The following is a 20,421-nucleotide window of genomic DNA, read 5'->3' on the forward strand; positions in this document are numbered from 1 at the left end:
TGTTAAAGTTATTTTGCTAGACTAAAATACACTGGATGTGATCCACAATTCCCTATGGATATGTGGTACTGTTATGTTCTCCTTATCAGGGTTATGTAGTCAAACAACACAAAACTTAAAAGTTACAGTATACCTGACTATTTAAGTTTGCAAAGTATGCGAGTCAAATAGAAATGTATAAAGTGAAGATCAAGCAGAAACTTTGCAATATCAGTTTTAGGTGTAGTAATAAGCATGGAAACTATCGTAACACTCTGAGTACTAAAGTTTCTTACTTTGCTCTCACTGTATATACACTGTAGCTCTGTTAAAAAATGACACACATAAATAATTAATTAGTAAAGTTTATACTGCATGTTATGTACCTACACAGGAGTTGGAATGGATCCTCATTTTGCTGTGCCTCTCTCCAATGGTCACAACTTGTGCTACAGCTTGCAAGGAATTGCTCATTTTGTGTTCAATTTAATCTCAGATCCCCTCATCAACATAAACGCCTATTTTATTCCTCCAAAAGTTGAAAGTCATTTGAAAGAGTATTCAACATTCTTAGGAGATGTTGGAATTATGATCAAGTCACCTAAATGTCTGAAGAATAATAAGTGTGCTAAGAAGGACATCATTAAAGTAGAAATTTCTGCCGAGGATAACACTGTGCTCTTGGACACTAGCAAAACAGCAGTCATTGACAAAGTTGTTCATGTTATGGTTGCAAATAACGCAACTACAGTACAATTTGGGCGGAGGTTTAAAAAGAAAGAGCAGCGTTACCTAATAATCGAAGTCAAGGAATCACATTTGGCCTTCAGGTTTCAGTTTATGAATGGGCATCTTGATATGATCATTTTGGATCTTACTGGAATAAGTGATACAGCCCATGGGATTATGGGTAAGTGATAAATCTTGTATTATTGATGCTCTATTAAGCTCTATTTTACAGGTCAGTTTTTGCATAGAGAAGCAGCAATAGATTCTGACCACCAATACTTGAAGATTAACAACAGGGTGATGAAATTTGAAAAGTTACCAGGGTGGGATTTTCTAAATCACAATGATCCATGTTTGCATGTGAAGTCAGAACATGGTTACCAAGCTGAGGGAATCATTGAGGGAACATACACTGATTACCTTGTGGATTCCCTGTTCTCCACAAAGTTCCAGTACCACCAATTCTCTGGTTAACATGCATCCAGTCTGACTGTTAACATAGTTTGTTATACTGTAATGTACTATAAGACACTTTGTATTATGCAAATGTACAATAGTAATATATTTTTAGTATTGTTAATATGGAGTAATATTTTCCACTTTAATTAATGCCTTGTGTCTATAAAACTGATAAAGAAAGCAACAAAGAGGCATGATAAATAGTTACTAGTAGTATGTGCTATATACACAACACCTTATTTCTGCTAGGTACGGTACATACAGTACACATAATCAGTAAGGCGAAAATTGTTATTGTAATGATTATGTTCTTATGATGGTCAACAACCTACATAGCTATAATGCTGGCACCATCCAAAAGTGCCACAAAGCACCTTTACAGTGCTTGTAGACTCCCACCATATGATAGTTTAGTATGACAATCTGCATTGTCTACATAATAGCAGGAGTATATTCTTGTTTGATTACACTGGTAACTTCGATCTCTAGCTTCCTTTCCATGTAGCTGTGTTTATGTGTATGTTGAATTGAGCTCAACATGTACAGTCATCATGCACCATATAAGCCAAAAAATTACAATTAAAAAATAAAATTCCTCCTAAAGTAGGCATGGTCATATGCAGTCCCCAGAAACTCATTAACAGGAGACAGCCCTATGTTATAGACCCCATACGCTAGACTGCCAGTTACCTGCAATTACATAGGTAGGATATTAAATAATATTATGCTTAAAAACAATAGCCTGTTAGGAAACTGCAATTGCAATCCTCTAGCTCTGATTAAAAGGCTGCTGTAATTCACTTGCAGCTATCTATATAGCTCTAATTCAAATTTCTGTGATTGAGGTATGCAAATGCTTGGTAACTAGTGTGTAATCCTACACTGCCATGTTGACATAAGAAGCCATTTGTGGATGCATACATGGTGCTTCCTACATTGTTCTATATAAAACTGTGGATGTATAGTTGTACTGCTTTGTGACAATGTAGAAGTCAACTAAACAGAACTGTAGTCATTATGCTGTCTAGTGTGATTATAGTTGTGGTGACACTGATAGTAAAGTGTTTGTGTTTACCACTGGAGGACTTTTATCCATTTGGCTCTAGAAAGGGTGACAAATCTGTTTCCCACATTGTTGGTTATTCCAAAGTTATTCTATCTGAAGACTTGATTTTCTTCAATCAACTTCATAGAGAATTGATAGTAAGTTTGTACTGTAAGACAGATGATTAACTATGTATGATGAACATAATATTATGTACATCAATGTGTGCAAGTGCAAACCTCATCATGCAATAGTTCTCTGCTATTTGCTACGTATATGGCTACAACAAGTACACACAAATATGTAGTAAAGTAAAAGAAATTATGTACTGTATTATTATATGAAATAATTTATGTAGGATCTGTATAACTATAATGCTGTTTGCATGACGCATGACATAATGTTATGGTGTTTATACGGTAGATATAGTGCATGTATTGTGATCTTGCTTTGTATAAAGAGATTTCATTCTGTTGCTACACTTTAGCTACCTCAGAATATGTACAAGAATCTAAACTGGTTGGCTTCTAAAACATTTATAGAGTGACTGGTGTAATTTGATCAGCATGAACAGGCTTCATGTATTCACACAAATGCAATTGTGCTGTACACCTTCACTATTCAGATTAACCGAGTTGTTATTACACTCACCTGCGTGTGACTGTAAAATGTTTATTTATGTGTGATTCTAGTCCAGTGTTAGTAATAAAAGTGTGTATGAATGAAAGTGTTTTGAAAAGTTCCATATTTGAGAAAACGTACAAGATAAAATTTTACTGTGAAATCATAACTAAATTAATGAAGTTTCTTGTGGTTTTTTTGCTTACACCTACACATTACAAAATTCTTTTGGGGTGTTCTTGCAAACCAGCTGTATTCAATAGAAACCTGCACACTTAAAACACAACCATATTCATGTTAAAGAGAATGATGTACAGAACTTCTAGGTATCTATTTACCTGTAAACAATTGCAATCAGTAACTTTGAAACCTATTGAGACATGAAATCAAGAGTTCAATGAACTCTTGATGAAATCATTCACTTGTAATATCTACAGAATTATGTAACTCTATAACAGTAAAGTATGCACTTTGTAGTTGGTTTACACAAAAACTATAAATCTATTATATACCTAGCTACTGTACCCCACTAGGGACCGCCGATTATGCTGGTACAATAATGAGCATGATAGGTGCCTGAAAGCATTGAGCATAATGCTAGCATAATAGGCAGAGCACTTGTGCATTACCATAAATTCTTGCTTTAATATCAAAAAAGCATATCACAGCAAACGATCGATATACTCTAATAGAACAATCAGAGTGCTGACTGTTCTATTAGAGTATATCGATTTTTCTGTGAAATGTATTTTGACAAGCAAGGATTTAGAGTCTGTGTTTCAGCAACTTAGCTACTGTTTTCTCATAAAGTGCAAATTTACTAGAAAAACATGGGAACTGAGGTATAAATATTGAGCATAATTTGAGCATAATAGGTAATTATTGAACATTCATTTAAGCATAATAGGCAAAATTTAGAGCAGTGCAGCATAGCATAATAGGTAAAATAATGAGCATAATCGGCAGGTCCCTAACTCCCTATTACAACAGCAACCCCACAGCAGTTGTGGAATTTACTTTCTACTTTTAACATGCTGTATAATATTATATATACTACATTATTATGTTAGTGTATTCATAGTTAATAATAAGACACACATGTACAGAATCTACTAGATAGGTACGCAGTTACTTATTGAAGTAGATCTACATTTTGATTTCCTAAACTGTAGTAGCACCAAGTATGTGCCATTTACATCTTTCTCTCTTTTTTATGTGTAAGTGCATAGATTCAGAATCAACAAGTCTCCTTGGTCAGTTACTAAACCTTCACCATACAAATAAAAAGTTTATGTTCTGGTTTTGAATATATGAATCCAATTATTAAGGTATAATGACTGCTACTGTACCTGGTATATTAAACTGCACCAGTCGGTGTAATGAATAAGTAAGGGCATGTTGACCTGACATTAAATATGCTATGCACGTACATACATACATACATACATACATACATACATACATACATACATACATACATGCATACATACATACATACCTTATAAAAGTAGTAGCATAGTAATAACTGGTTACTCAGTATAGCGGCAGTACAATTTATTTATTTTTATTTTTATTAAGGCATTACAGCACAACTGTAGGACACCTGGTGTTTAATGATGTTGTAAAATTAAACAAGTCTTTTGCAGTGCAGTCAGTATAAACATTCTTTACTATGCATAAACACTTCTATAGGTTAACAACAATGGGGTGATAAGCTTTGAAAGGCCTTTCAATGTCATTAAACCTTTAAAATTTCCTGCAAATAATTCTCTAATTGCTGCACTCTGGACAGATCCAAATGCTAAAAGGACTGGACGGGTGTTCTATCGATACTCTACTGACCGTGTGCTGCTTGATAGAGCTTCCAAGGAAATACAAAATGTTTATTCAATGCCATTCTCTCCAACATCTATGTTCATCACTTCATGGAATGTTGCTGACAATGCCAATCAAAGATCTCTCAGGGTTTGTTCTACTGTATGACTGTATGATACTTATATAATACTGTATTATGTCTGAATAATTATAAAGCAGAAGTTATCAGTTGTCTGACACGAGGTCTGACATTAATATTTTACATCTTAAGTGAACAAACATGTATGTACATATGTACGCATAGGCGGGGGGGGGGGGGGGGGCAGGGGGGCCATGGCCCCCCACTTTTATGGGACACTGTTTGCAAGAAAAGATTGAGATACTCTAATAGAACAGTCAGGATCTGCATACTCTAATAGAGTAGTCACAGTATTCGGAGAAGCAGTGTAGCAAGCTACTTACGTAGCTACGTATATATAATTGGTGGAGAGCAACTATTGTCAGCAAGCTGTGACCTTTTTTTTTGGCCTTCAACTTACAGTTGGTCTGGCCCCCCCTCTCTTTGGCCTGTTCCACCGCCCTTGTATGTACGTATATATAGTTTGATCTGCAGCAATTAATTTATTGCTTTTATACTTAGATTAATTTTGTCTATTCTGATCCCTAGTTTTTGATACATGTAATCATTGATAATGTGCATAGTATTATTGTAATATTTGAGTTAGATGTGTGTATAATGTAAGTATACTACATATCACTTGTTACATGTAGGGAACTGCGTTGATGAGTAATCCATTCCAACTTGTAATTGTTCAAGACAAACACCACTATCAGTGTTACATGCTGTTCTTATATGGTGATAACTTGAAGATCATTCAAAGCCGAGTTAGTGATGTCATTGTTACTGCTGGCTATGATGCCGATAATGGGCAGAACTTTGCTAACATCCCAGGATCATGGACTATGGAGATTAATGGTTTGAATGAAACTAGTAATGTGGGTGTTCCCGGAATGTGGATATTTAATTGTGATGGTAAGCAATTGATGTGAAAATGTGGATCAATGACAATAAAGATTAGTAATGAATTCTTTTTTGTAATAACTATACAGTATAATATGACTGGGCCTGCAAAAATAGGGCACGTGGGCACATTAAATTTGCCTGCTTTTTCAAACTTTTATGACTCGTACCTTTTTATGCCATTGTGCTATGGCCACATATTTTTAACACTTATTAAACAATTCATTGACTTTATAACAACAGTTACAGAGTGCAGATACTCTATTTCAACACTGAGATATGTTCTGTTATGTGATGGGGTGTAGTTTGTGCCCACATGCCCTATTTTCGTAGGCCCAGTCACATATGTAGCTTGGCTATAAATCCATGTACAATACCTCAAACAGCAATGCATGCATATTATTACGTGATCAGTATACTGCAAAAGGGGTCTCACAGCCTTTCCAAATTTCCAAGTTCAACAACTAATCCTCATGCTCTTGACTTATCCAAGCAATGGCAGCTTGTTATACCAGGATATGTATAATCAGTGATTAATCTAGACCTTACTTACGGGTTGGGGGGGGGAAGTAGGGAACAGCATGACTATTGTTGTGTGGCTGTAATATAAGTAGAATTTCAGGAGAAGAATCTGCAGGATTTTTGCACAACTTTCGGTGGCCATTAGGCTATGATTCAAGAGAGAAAAAAAATGTATTGAAGGCATATAATGTAAGGAAACATAGCACTACAGTGAATAGACTGCTGCTGCTAAATGACCTCAAAAGTTATCAGCCAGACAGCCACCTCATATTATCATACAAAAACCAGATAACCAGAACATTTCTGCTGTTTACACCTGGCAATTTAATTAATATCTTTCCAATACATTATGTATGGTTGAAGCTATAATACCCCAATTGCATACAGGCAAAGATGTTTCAAGCTCCGAATATAGCCTCTAATCCATAATGTGGTCACTTCAACATTAAAATGAGATTTGAATTTAACTGACATAATATTGACATAGTTCTCTGTATTTTTTAAAGCCATTATTTCAGTTAACAACATGGGATAAAGCCTCGAAGGATTACCATAGGAGCCATTTTACAGTTTCCAAGTAAGGACAAGGTTGTAATCATCTGATACACCACATATTTTTAGACCACAAACTCACACACTTTCTCGCTCGCTCACTTACTCACACACATACCCTGTACACACACACACACACACACAAACACACACATGTGCATCAGCAGAATCATCAGCAGAATATCCTAGACATTTGTAAATACATTTGTAAATCAGCTGGTTGGGAAGCAGTACCGGACATTGTACTACCCACCCTCATCAGCCCCTCCCCCAACCCACAAACCATGTAAGAACATCATGTTATATCACATGATCACATAATTGAATTAAAATGTTATCACACATTGTGTTATTAGTTCGTAAGCATAAAGTCTCATGCCATCAGTTATTTCCTTTACTATGAGAAAGTCAAAATGTGTTACCTAAAAACATCATTACACTAATGCACATTGCGCGCGCGCACACACACACACACACACACACACACACACACAGTAAAAAAAACATCACAGTACAGCACATACTACACAAGCAACATACAGTAAGTAGCAAAGTCAGTGTATAAACATTAGTGTCCTTAATAAGTAAATAAAGAAATTAAATCTATGGTTCATTTTAAATGCAATCAGTACTGAAGCCATCAGACATGACAACAATACCAACAAAACTAGCAATGATAATAAAGAGATACACATACAATCATTATGTCAAGTAGTGTGCTATACTAGGGTGTTGTGCAAGCCTTCACTCATGTCCCTCACTGTACACCCAAATTTGGTAGTGTTGAAGGCTTGAAAAATAGCCTAAAATGTATGCTAAAACCATGCAAAATTAACAATGCCAACCTATACTACAAATTTCCCCAAACTTATTTTTCAGCAGGAGGGCCACCTTAGAATTGCCTATCCGTATAATGTGACCAAATGTTAACTGGGTTATCAGGTGCAATAAGATACCTTTCTGCAGATTGGTATATGTAATAGGATGGATGGCTGTGGTATTAGGGATTAATAGTGCGAGCATTGTAAACAGGAAAGGAGTAAAATAGTGCGAGGCAAAGCCGAGCACTATTTCCTTCCTGTTTATAATGTGAGAACTATTAATCCCGAATACCTCAGCCATCCGTCCTATTGCAAATTAATCCGACAACCATAGCAACTGTTACTAGGCAACTGAAATTCAAAAAATAATCACTGCAAAAGACCAATCACACTCAGCAACCGTTGCCTGGCAACCGTTGCTATGGTCTCAAAATGACTTTTACCTTAGCAACAATCACCTAGCAACCGTTGCTAAGCAACCATATTGTGTCATACCTTGGGGGCAACTATCACTATGGTAACAATAGTTGTCAAGTCGGACATTTACTTCTAATATAAACACACCACACTATTTTAGCCAATCAAATTAGTATTATAGATTTTTGTCATGGGACCTTGACAAACAAGTGTAATACTAATTCTATTGGTTAATCGCTTGACGTATTTCAATATAATACGTCAAGCTGCTATTGAGAGTATTATACAGTAACACATTCAGTTGTTGGATTAGTCACATAATATAACACAGCAATAATTATGCCATGCTATCTAACAATCACTGCTCCATAATAACAGCTGGTATTTATATTGGATCTTTTCTCATAGCGTACTCAGAAGAGTGATGGAGCTTTGTTGGACTTATGATCATGATGTCTTGTATGTACAGTATCTGCTAGTGTTGATTATACTATAGTTTTTACTACAAAATAGTATACTTGTATAGCTATCACACTGTTTGTAACAGTGACATTTTGTGTGACTATAAGTGCATGTATTAGTCAATTTTAAAATTATTTCACTTTTCAATTTATCTATTGATATTGTGCATGATACAATTAATAAATATATCTTACATTAAAATAATGAAAAGTATAATATGTATGTATGATAGCTACATTGTGATATAATTACCCACTGCATCCAGTTGTTCAGAGCTTCAAAGAGGCCATAAAGAATTACAATGTTCTTCATTAAATGTTTGCTCAAATCCCTGCCAAGTACAAGGAGATGCAGCTACTGCATGCAAACAGTACATGTATACTGTAACAATTATTAATTTTGGGAATAGTACTTAGGAATTATCATTACTGGCAATTTTAACACACTATTCAAGCAGTTACAGTAGCTACAGTATAAAGGACCTAAAGTGGAAACTTGCTCTTCACACCTTTGGTTCACTGTTAAAAATGATAGCCCTTAGAGGTTTAGACAACATAAGCACTTTTAGGTGCTACTAGTATCAAGTGCTACTATAGTACATCAGTTTTAACATTGAATTGAGATTCTCTGTGAACACTATGCATGTATTTATACATTCAAACAGTCATAATCTGGCTATGACTTGTGCTTCAGAATTTTATAGTTACTTGTGCATGGTATTGTGAATGGGGTGTACATGCTTTTAACCCAACCAGGTATGCGTATATGTCTTTATTGTAGGTAGCCAACATGTCATGCATGATAGTTGCACATTTTCTAAAACCCATGATTATATATATATGTATGTACATAGTGTCAAACTATAGAATGTTCCATAACTTAATGGAAAATATAGCCACAGCAATATTTCAGATCTCAAATGGATAGTGCATAAATAATACCAAGAGTTCATAATATTTGTATTGGGGAGAGTGTCTAACTGCCATTATGGCCTGTACAAACACACTGTGGCAACTTCACTTTTGATCATATGTACACCTCTAGCCTGATTCTACTGATGACAAAGAACTGTTAATAGGTGATGATTGGTGTTGATAAGGTTAAGCCTCTCTTCTAAGAGAAGCATGAGGTGTTACTTGCAGCAGTGTGTTTGTTGAATGTACTCCAGTTAGACACTCTCCCCCATACAAATATTATGAACTATTTATAATCCTTTATCTATTGAATCAAGATTTTAATTTCTAGAGGTTGGATGAGATGAATTGCTAAATTACCTCAAAGCAATTCATTATAATATCCACACACAGTTTAAGGGAAAGCAATTTTAGAAAGCCATGCAAGTGTCACTAGCCATTTGGGTATGCATACACCTAATTCAGTACAGTTCACAGTGAGACCTGGCTATATAGCTCACTCAAAGTTGACTTCCTAGTGCTTTCAACATCTCAGAGCTACCTGTATAGTGGTAAGGGATGCTGGCTGGTAACTGGGAAAAAATATCTCCGAATTTTCCTCATACATCCAGTATTAGGCCTAATGAACTTTATTGTTAATTTCTCTTTCTCAAATGGTCAAAATACTGTAGCAATCAATGCCTGAGGGCAGATTTTTATTTTATTTGTTATTGAGCTAGATAGCTAGTTGGATTGTATGGCCTAAATGCATTAATTCGTTATAGCTAGCTACTAAATTTAGTAGCTAGTTCAAAGCAGCTAAATTGAAAAAGGTGCTTAATAGCTCCTTTCAACCACAATTAACCATAAGACAAAGGCAATGAGGGTGGGGGTGAGAAACTACTAAGATTGACATGAACAGCTATCTATGTGACCTTAAACTAGCTATATTTAGTAAAATTCTGTATATGGCTATAGACGTAGTACTTAGGTGCATGGAAGCTACAGTATATATGTGTCATACTGAGATGGCTCCAATGCTGAAAATTAATGATGCAACTATAATATCTAGCACTGGAAAATAGCTACTGTATGTACTGAGTAAACATGTGCATGTGGATTAGGCTTGAGCCAATTATGCTTTGAAAATTTGGCAGCCTACTATACTTAAAATTATGCTTTCAAAGTTCGAGTGTTATATTAGAGCATATCAGCAATTCCTGACTGCTCACTTTAGTCCAGCTATTAGAGTAAGTGATGAAGTATCTCGATCTTATTTCTGAAAAGTGTGAATAGACAATATCAATGAACATGCTACAATGAATATCAATGTCAAAAAGCTAAACTTGCTAAACTCACTGAGTTTAGCTTTTTGACATTGATATTCATTGTAGTATGTTTGTTGCTTACTGACATTTGTTGGCTGAAACCTGCACAATGATATGTGCAGATATAGCATAACCTTCCTGTAATGTACCAAATGTTAGCATCTAAATTCGTAATATGAATGCTTTAATTGTATCATCACACACTAAAATTAATATTGTTTTATGGTTTCCTGAGAATATTTAGCTAATAGCTTGTTCCTTACTTGACAATAGGTCATGCTCATAATGATTGTCCCTCTGCATGTGAATAGTTGTAAGCCTTAGGCAGGCAACTACTAATACATCATAAAGTACAGTAGTATATAATATTTTCCTTCATAAATATTATCATCTTGACATACATGCATTATTTATTGCATGGTTAGGCACCATCAAACCCAAGAATGCCTTCAGAGTAACCCCAAGCACTTCTAATTTTTTTCTAAGGAGTATATATCAGTGTAAAAGAATTTTCTGCTGACTGACTAAGTATTGAAGTGTAACTAAACATCCTTGAGGGAGTCCATGAAAGTGGTAGTTAGGACACCCAAAAAGTGTTTTGATTACATTAAATGTCTATGTGGAGGATTTTTGCTATGTACAGCTATACAGAAACCCAGAGACAGTGGGGTGGGGTATTAAGTAATTATAATACAGTTTAATTTTTATGATTTCATGTCTGTGACTCTGTTTGTGTACATATAAGCACCCACAGCCCCACACCTAAATATGTGTGGGCACATGTCTCCCACATAGGAAGAGCTAATGATAGGATGCTGGATGGATAAGGCATCAAGTATTACTTTATTGTATTTCTATATACAACATCTTTAATAATATACACTGTTGTTGATTATTTAATGTACCACTCTGCGTGGGCAGTTCAAAGGCACCGCCAGTGCCATAATTTGTATATTGCACTGCTGCAGACCGCAGCGAGTGCATTATAACTTATAACGCACTGGTTGCGGTTTTATAGACCACAACGAGTGCATTATAAGTTATAATGCACCGACCGCAGTGCAATATACAGATATTGCACTGGCTGCGGTTTTATGCAGCATAGCACAAGTGCCGGTGGCGAAGGCCACTACGACACCTCACCTAATAGGTGGAAGGACACTTCACAGATTACTCGAATTCTTTTATAGCCTGACATGTAAAGGTCGATTGTGGGCCATAACGTCACCAATACGTATAATGTTTACAAGCAGCCAATGGCGATTGAAAAAGCCAACACGGGTGGCCACAACTCTAGTCTACATATATATAAACGTACTTATACACCTTACTAGTCTGGTGCCATCTTAGCCCAGATTAAACTGTAGTCCACTTCGACAATATAATGACTCAATAAAACAAATATATTCTAAATAATACTAACCTTTACGTTCGATTGTGGTAACCAGTTTTGTCATGCCACCAGATTCGAGTTTAGCCAGTGTGAATAGTAAGAATTAGACCAGTATCGTTTAGTAGTTGGGTTTTGTTTACTTAAAATGTCTATTTAGCTACTTTTTTCGCTCAAGGGAATCACTATGGCGATTAGTCTGGCGCTTAGTCTATATGGCGATTGAGTGATCACGCTGGCATGTTGAGCACTACATAATGAGAGTCGAACAGCGACTGCAGGTTAGTGATATAACCCATAGCGTACTAGCTTTCAATATCTCAGGTGGCTGCAGTACTGCAGGGGGAACGTCATCGCAACGTCCGGCTTGGTTACCCACAATCGATGTTAGAAACCTGGCCTTTATAAGTGTTACAGCTGTCTTGTGAGACTCTCCGCACCTATTAGGTGAGTGGTACATAACAGTTATACAACGTGCACTCGTGCTCTGCCTGTATAAATGCATTTGCCTTCAGGCCTAACGGCCCTCAGGCTCGTGCGTTTATATCAGGCAGAGCACTCGTGTTCGTTGTATAACTATATAATAAGAAAGCAATACATATCTACATTATATTAAACCAATATTTGTTTTTAGTGACAATGATATTAATAGCTATTACAGCCATTGTCACTGGAATAGCTATATGTCACTTTATCTGTAGTGTATGTAAGATATTTTTCATTCGAAAACTTAAATAATGATCATTGAATTTACGCTGTGCCTAGAGTCACGGCACCGTGACTGGTGCTAAAGTCACGGCGCAGTCAACCAGAATTCACACAGTAGTTGTATGAAGGTAAGTTTTTGTTGTGTTTGAGGCGAGCTAGGGTTGGCAGAGTCTAGTATTCCCCGAGCATTCGACTTTAGGGCACGCGCCTAGTAGTATTCCCCGAGCATTCAACTTTAGGGGATGCGCCTGGTAGTATGCCCCGAGCATTCGACTTTAGGGGATGCGCCTTGTACTTTAGAGTTAGGGTTAGGGTAAGGGTTCAGGTTTAGTTTCTTCTTTACTGGTGTTATTTATATAGGCTTCTTCATGAATGACATATATAAGGTACAAACTAAGGGAGTAGGGTAGCTGGAACCGCAGTGATACACTGGTAGAGCGCTGGGCTAGAGCATGGGACGTCCTGGGTTCGATCCTCGCTTTAGCCAAACGTTTTTTTTCTTCGTTTTCTTAGGTTTTTTTGTCTAAGTTTTTTTCTATTCACGTGATTGCCGTGACTCTAGGCACAGCGTTGAATTTAGCATTTGAAATGAGCTGTATGCACAATCACGGTAAGACGAATAACTACAATGTACTTTTATTGTATATATACCCACAACTGAATCTCACTCTATCATTTTCCAACAGTATAATATAGACTTTAAACTCTCCTTCCAATATTCAGCAACAGTAAGCAGCTGTCATGTCTATGTGGAAATTATCAAGATAAGTTCTATCTCTGTATGTGTATTTAACAAATTTAATTTCATAAATTATGAGTTATGAATACTGTGAAAATAATATTATCTAAAGAAACCTATCTGCTCAATGACATCCATCCGGTAGTAGCAGTCGTACATAAACAAGGGAGTATTCCTGTAAAGAAAATAATGTGAATCACTATTAATATATCTATATAATAGTTAGACGTCAAGAACCAGGGTTCTATGGGATTTAGAAAACTCGAAGGCCCTGGGCTGTAGCGCCTGAGCGCAGCGAGGGCGCTACTAAGGGCCTGAGGGTTTTCTAAATCCTGTAGAACCCAGTGGTTCTTGACGTCTAACTTATTTAGACTACAACTCGTTATTGTACCTTGAGTTGACAGCTGCTTGTAAATAGGAAATGTATGGCTAATTACTAGAAACAAGCCCTCTACACCTCCCGACATGGCGGGACCTCAGCGTGGCTGTTGCTACCCGTTTAAACGCCCATGCGTTGCCAATGTTACAGGCGCGTGCTATGTATCGAAGTACTGGACTCAGCGAGTGGACTACAACTTATTGTTGGTTGCTGTTGTTGTGCCTCGACAGCTGCTTGTAAGCAAGTAATGTAGTGTTGATTAGTACAAACAAGCCCATTACACCTCCCTCTAATCCAGTACGGCTGTTACTAGCCATTTAAATGCCCATGCGTTGCCAATGTTACAGGCGCGTAATTATCGTGTTTCGTATCGCCTCAGAGCGTGGTCTCTATTGGACATCACCGTGGCTCTACGAGATTTAGAGACCACGTTTTCAGCCAATCAAATTTCAGTATCAAACTTGTTGTAGTCTAAAATATTATAAACTATGTAACGGAAATTATATTATACGAGCAGTATAGTAAAATGTTTCAATGGTACTAAAATATGTGATCAAGCTTGAGCCTGTGAAAACTAAGCATGTTGGCACAAACTACAGCCCATCACATAACAAATCATATCTCATGTATATAGAATATTTGTCTTTTGTAACATAAAGCCAACTAAATGCTTAATAAAAATGGCATGGAATGGCATAGAAATGTGAGTCAAGAAAGGTTTAAAAATTAAGCAAACTTTATGTGCCGCCATTCCCAGGCCCGATCACATATTTTGGTCCACCATGTATGTATGTACAATGCAATGTATGTCTTTAATCCATTACTTCTATACAATCCATTTTTGCTATACTTCATCAGGAGGTGTCTAAGTTACTTAGACCCTTTTCATGTTTACTTAGACCCTTTCATGTTTACTTAGACCCTTTTCATGTTTATTACGCGCACCCGGACTGGTAGCGTTGGCAACGCATCGCCATCTGAAAATTAATTTTAAACCCGTTACGGGTGGAATAATGGCTTGTTTCTACTAATGAACGCTACATTTCTCTGTTACAAGCAGCTGTCAACAATGTTAAGGTACAACAACTACATAAAGGGTCTAAATAACTTAGACTTCAGACCACAGGGGTCTAAGTAATTTAGTAACCCCCAGGCCCTGTAGTAGCGCCTTCGCTTCGCTCAGGCGCCACGACACATGGCCATCGGGTTACTAAATTACTTAGACCCCTGTGGTCTGAAGTCTAACTATTACTTATGACAAGAATCATTCCTTAAAGGGATAAATCATAACAACAGTACAGCTGAAACCTATTTGTATGTAGGAAGTCTTGAGACTACTTGTCAAAGGGGGAAACATCATGCAAACTAGCACATGAAGTATTATGGCATCTTGAAACGTGGTGATATAAATAAAAGACACAACTGATTCAGTGCATAGCATAAGATTTGACCTGGAACAAAATGTATGCAGGATTGATTGCAGCAGCAGTGGTACTACTCAGCTTTGGAGGAGAAAGCATTGCTCAGAGTGTGTACACTTTGAAAGTAGTGGAGGATGTGACCCTGGAACGTGGCTCAACAAATTTCAACGACCTGGAGTACCTGATTTAGTACGTACACATTCATGGCTCAACCATGCTGAAACAGAAGCATACAATGCCATTTTTGTTGTGGAAATTCATTACCCTCATTACAATTTTCAGTTAAAGATCTGTGCATATATCTCTATTTTTCATATTTTATTCACCTTCTTCTGGTTTTTGATTTTTTTGTGAACAACTCTTGTGATCATGTATAGTATAGTGATTGCATCATATATAATTTTTATGGTACATGTTTCTACCTTATATTCTCTTGGTCATGCACCTCGCCAGCTAACACAAAACCTTGATCGTTGCCTTGCTTTGAAGGCTCTTGCATAGTTGGGTTTGTTCTGTGTCTTGATACATTAAATTTGTTTTCAATGCAGTAGTATTAACAAAGATTTAAAGATGCCCACAGGCAATGGTATAATTAGATTGCAGCTAGTTCACTTAGTGTAGCTATATACAGTATTTCATTGTATTTCTATGTTTGCAGTATGTGCTGAAGTCACACATTTTGCAAGAGGGAGAAATAACTGGTCTGACTTTCAATGCAGAACAGTAGTTTGTAGATAAATAAGGTATCATGCATCACGTACGTATAGTCATTTGTACAGTTCTTCAAATATTTATACTCCAAATCCATACGAGGAATGAGAATGACATACAGTTGCATTTACATGCATGCTGCATCAGTCTGCTTCAAACTTTGTGATGTAGGTTTCAATATTTTTGTGGCATTAGAGCTACGTATATTGCTACTATTCAACTGTTAATGTATTTACTTACCCTTACCTACTAGCACACCAAAGTCTCACTTCTTATGTATATATAATTATAGTCCTGCATTACTCACTAGTACCGACTGATTGTCACTGGGGGTTGGTAGGTGAACAAGAGTTCTGTCTTCCTGGAGAAAATTTTATGAGCATTGTCACCTTAGTATACCTTATATATCACAGCTTAAACAATTGCAACAAACTAATGCTTGAGTTTTAGACTATGAAAATACATTGTACTATTGTTAAAAATAAAGTAAAACCTAACTTATAAAGGGAAGACTTTTAATAGCAGATGAGTATAATTATTATGACCTACAACAAGATGGAGACACTGACTGAGTACTCAGATCGGCTGCACTGGTAGGCTCCTGCCAATAAAACACACACCCAAGCTGCTTAAACACAACCGTGGTTCACCACACTGTAGGATGTACCATGACCTGTTTTCTACTACTTTAGTCACTCTGACATTAACACTGACCTGAGTCAGTGATACTGGTAGGCTACCACCAGCATACAGAATACATACTCTGACAATCTTTAACAAAACTGGTGTGCCAGCAATTACCACACACACAGTAGTGAATCAAGTGTTATTCCATAACCAAATAGAAGCAACTGCATTATTACATGATCACTGTCATTAGACCCAGAATGTAGAGAGTTCTAAACAACTTACTATGAAAATAAACAACATTTGCAGTGCTGTGAAGCATACAATCAATTAAACTGTAACGATGCTTTCATCACTACAAATAAATGCAGCATGTATGCATATTTAAGAGTAGTGATCCCATACAATACACATATAATCACATCGACTATACTATTTTTAAGTTACGTAACTACTGCTATTCCATGAAGCATTAAGCATTCGACACGTATGTAGTAAACTCGACATTTATTAGCATGACAGGTATACATTGTAATCATAAGAGAAGCTCCTCTGTATTTGGATGCTGCACTGACGTAAGAGTTGGGTGGGAGGAAAGCATCTTGATGTGCATATCAAAGTTAATGAATTAATCAATCATGAGTCAACATGTGTGCATATGCTATATCTAAATGGTGTCCACTATAACTTGGTTGTCTAGGAGTATAGTGTATAATGTATTTTCATCGATAATTATGAAACATTTTGGCATTTTAATAAATTCCTACACAATGCTTTTATCACCTCTGTGGCTATAGGCTGTTGACCAAATATTGTGTATTACATGTTTGTATAGACATTGAATTTAGGCAGTGAAAAAGATACAGTACAGCTACAGTGGTGGATACAAAGGGGTTGCGATGGTTTCAGCTGAAACCCCCTCTGAAAATACTGTGTGCACCCCAAATTTATATACGATTCATGCGGGTGATACAGTTATACATAGTGTAATACATTGGGACCTTTTCTACTGGCCAAACTTCATACGTTTACCTTTGAAATCAGTGAAAATGCCATTACGACGTTTAAGCATGTTAAGTGCCTCTAAAATAATTACTGTTTTTAATGAGTACGAGTGCTGTTTTGTCTCAAAACTTTCTGCAAAGGCCAGATTCAAGTATGAAACAATGCTGTGGATTTTTACTGATTCATTTAAGCTATAGATCTAAGCAGCTACATATAGGCCACCAGGCCACTGAGCTATCCAGACTGAGCCTAACATTCATCCCAGCTAGACTATACACTTCTCATTCTGGGGTCACAGTTACTGAAAACGTTTTGAACCTGAAACCCCCTCTGAAAATTCTTAGATCTGCCACTGAGTATATGTATATAGCTTTAATGGTTTCATTGATTCTTCTATATAGCTAGTTCAAAAGCATGCGGTATTCAAATAAGATATTCAATTGAGTCTACTACAACAGGATTAAGATACTGATGGAGATAAAAATAATTTTAGTGGTTTCATTATTTTACCTAGTATGATATTTTTTGAATAACTTGGGGAACAGTAGTTTAAATCAAGACTGGTAGTCTACATGGCTTCATCTTCTAACATGCTTAATAAATATCATACAGGATATATATCTAACATCTCCTAGAAGCAGTGAGGGTTGGCAACTGCATAATTATCTTGTGGAGAGCCCTGTAAGTAGCATATAGTATGCAGTATCAAGGAAACTGGCCAAGTATACTGTAGCTACATACTTTTTAACTGTTATTGGTTAGTTGTCAACTATAAAAGCTTGCACAGTTGCTAAATTTATAATTTTTCTCTAATTTATCCTCTAAACTTTATTACCAGTTTTCTAATGATCTTCTTGTTATGATACTTGTGTATACTGAGTATTTGAAACTTCCAAATCAATCTCTTTAACTACCTATGGCAAGTATAATAGTTTGACAAGCCATAATAAGATTACATGACACATGCATAGTCAAACAGTACTAGCAAAAAAAACAACTTTTGGCTACCATGCTAGCACAGTCACACCTTACCAATGTACCAACACTGAGACACCTGTGCATATACACAGGTGCTGTGAGTCAGTGCGGGAATTTTTTCTGGGGTGGGGCTGGTAATCCTCAGGAGGTTATACCATGTATCACAGGCAGGTGAAGGTGTAAGCACCCTAAGTATTACCAAAACCTTCACCCACTGAGTGAGACATTGACAGTTGGTGTTTACATCCCTATATAGTTCTGGGTGGGCTGTTTCCTCAGTTGACCACAGGTCCCCACTATACAGCTGTGTAAACTGAAGTGAAGTTTCTTGCGTAAGGAATATTAACAAGATCAACTGGGCATAACTGGGCATCAAACTTGGAACCCTTAATTACTATGCCAGTGCTCTAGCCACACACGACACACACACAACACACGCGCGCACACACACACACGCATACATGCATACATATACACACTCCTAGTACAAATACACAAAGCAAGATTTGTATAGTACAATTATAATGCTCCTAATAATGTGCAGGTAGTGTAGATATGTATGGCCATATGTGACTGAATTTGACAAAACAAGGCTTCAACGCACAAAGCTTTGTTAGGAGATATGGCGATTTTAAGGAATCATTGTGTTATAACTTCCCAGTGCCTACAGCTGTGCAAACAAAATTTGCACCAATTGTTCATCTGTTCACTAGCTATCACTGAGTGGGTGTATACATTTCTGATACCCAAAATTTGCCCTGTTTTGAGCAGCTTTTTTCGAGCGGGTAATAATATCACAGGTGGTAGTAATAGGGTGGGAGGGTGGGGGTGGACGGTGGTCTTAATATACGGGTATAAAATGAAGTAAGAAGACGATTGGAATCCAGAGGCCAAGTTTGGGCTCTCCATGGACCTCAAATTACTCCAAATTGACTGAGAATACTATTGGCGAGCTCTATGTGAAGTCCCAGCTCACTACACACCATTATCACAAAGCCATGGCTATTTAATGGTGCCAATCTCACACTCGTGGCTTTGACAGGGTCGGAAGAAAGCTGCTACAGAAACCAGACTTGCCAGTGCTGAAGGAAGTACAGTGTGAAATATGATAGTGTATTAGACCAGCAATCCATTTCTGGTAAATCGTAAGTTTGATTTTGTGTGTGTGGAAGCCTTGTTATGTGAAATCCGGTCACATATTAAAAGCTCTCCCCTTCATGGAATATTATGCAGTTACATACTTTCACAACATGTGACTTACATGTATGTATACATGAAACCTCAGATTCTAATTACATTAATTGCATAAAATCATAATACTCCAATCCCCCCTCCACTATAAAGGATGTATAGTAGGGAATTTCATGGCTAGTGTACTTTTATGTTCCTAAATAATTCAGATCATGTTTTGTGATACTGTATTGGTGGTGATACCTGTATTGCACATACAATGCATTTCAGTTGTTGATTGTGCGTCTGTATGTATGTATGTATGTATGTATGTATGTATGTATGTATGTATGTATGTATGTATGTATGTATGTATGTATGTATGTATGTATGTATGTATGTATGTATGTATGTATGTATGTATGTATGTACTGCATGTATGCATGCTCACAAACTGAAAGATGCATATGGTTTTTGGATTTTGATGAATTTTACTACTTACATTATACATAATTATTTGTTGGATTATTATGTATGTTACAGTATTATGTAATATAATGAATTGAGGTGTGGACTGCGGAATCCAGTATTTGAATGAACCAATTGCTTGTCATAAAGCCAATGGCCCT

General features: G+C 36.7%; 4 protein-coding genes and 1 long non-coding RNA gene across 5 annotated transcripts in view; 4 read left to right on the top strand and 1 right to left on the bottom strand.

Annotated features, from left to right (window-relative positions):
- Positions 1-1,343, top strand: part of LOC136261071 (uncharacterized) — a 49,101-nt gene extending 47,758 nt beyond the window's left edge. Inside the window, exons 37-38 of the mRNA XM_066055068.1 lie at positions 374-889; positions 941-1,343. The gene's annotated coding sequence lies outside the window, so the exon portion shown is untranslated. The remainder of the gene's footprint in view (positions 1-373; positions 890-940) is intronic.
- LOC136257520 (uncharacterized) overlaps positions 1-14,696 on the bottom strand; it is a 258,968-nt gene extending 244,272 nt beyond the window's left edge. Inside the window, exon 1 of the mRNA XM_066050747.1 lies at positions 13,893-14,696. The gene's annotated coding sequence lies outside the window, so the exon portion shown is untranslated. The remainder of the gene's footprint in view (positions 1-13,892) is intronic.
- On the top strand, positions 174-1,182 carry LOC136261155 (inter-alpha-trypsin inhibitor heavy chain H2-like). Its single transcript, XM_066055160.1, has 3 exons — positions 174-258; positions 374-889; positions 941-1,182. The coding sequence occupies exons 1-3, from the start codon at positions 174-176 to the stop codon at positions 1,180-1,182; spliced, it is 843 nt and encodes a 280-aa protein (XP_065911232.1).
- On the top strand, positions 2,155-8,571 carry LOC136248713 (sushi, nidogen and EGF-like domain-containing protein 1). The gene is made up of 4 exons (XM_066040496.1): positions 2,155-2,370; positions 4,526-4,798; positions 5,420-5,681; positions 8,390-8,571. Exons 1-4 carry the CDS (start codon positions 2,185-2,187, stop codon positions 8,404-8,406), a joined length of 738 nt encoding a protein of 245 aa, XP_065896568.1. The 5' UTR covers positions 2,155-2,184; the 3' UTR covers positions 8,407-8,571.
- On the top strand, positions 12,094-15,651 carry LOC136257548 (uncharacterized). Its single transcript, XR_010702072.1, has 3 exons — positions 12,094-12,153; positions 12,215-12,501; positions 15,203-15,651. It is a non-coding gene; the product is annotated as an uncharacterized lncRNA (long non-coding RNA).
- The last annotated feature ends 4,770 nt before the right edge of the window (positions 15,652-20,421 follow it).

The sequence above is a fragment of the Dysidea avara genome, chromosome 1, assembly GCF_963678975.1.
Source record: "Dysidea avara chromosome 1, odDysAvar1.4, whole genome shotgun sequence".
NCBI classification, from domain to species: Eukaryota; Metazoa; Porifera; class Demospongiae; order Dictyoceratida; family Dysideidae; genus Dysidea; species Dysidea avara.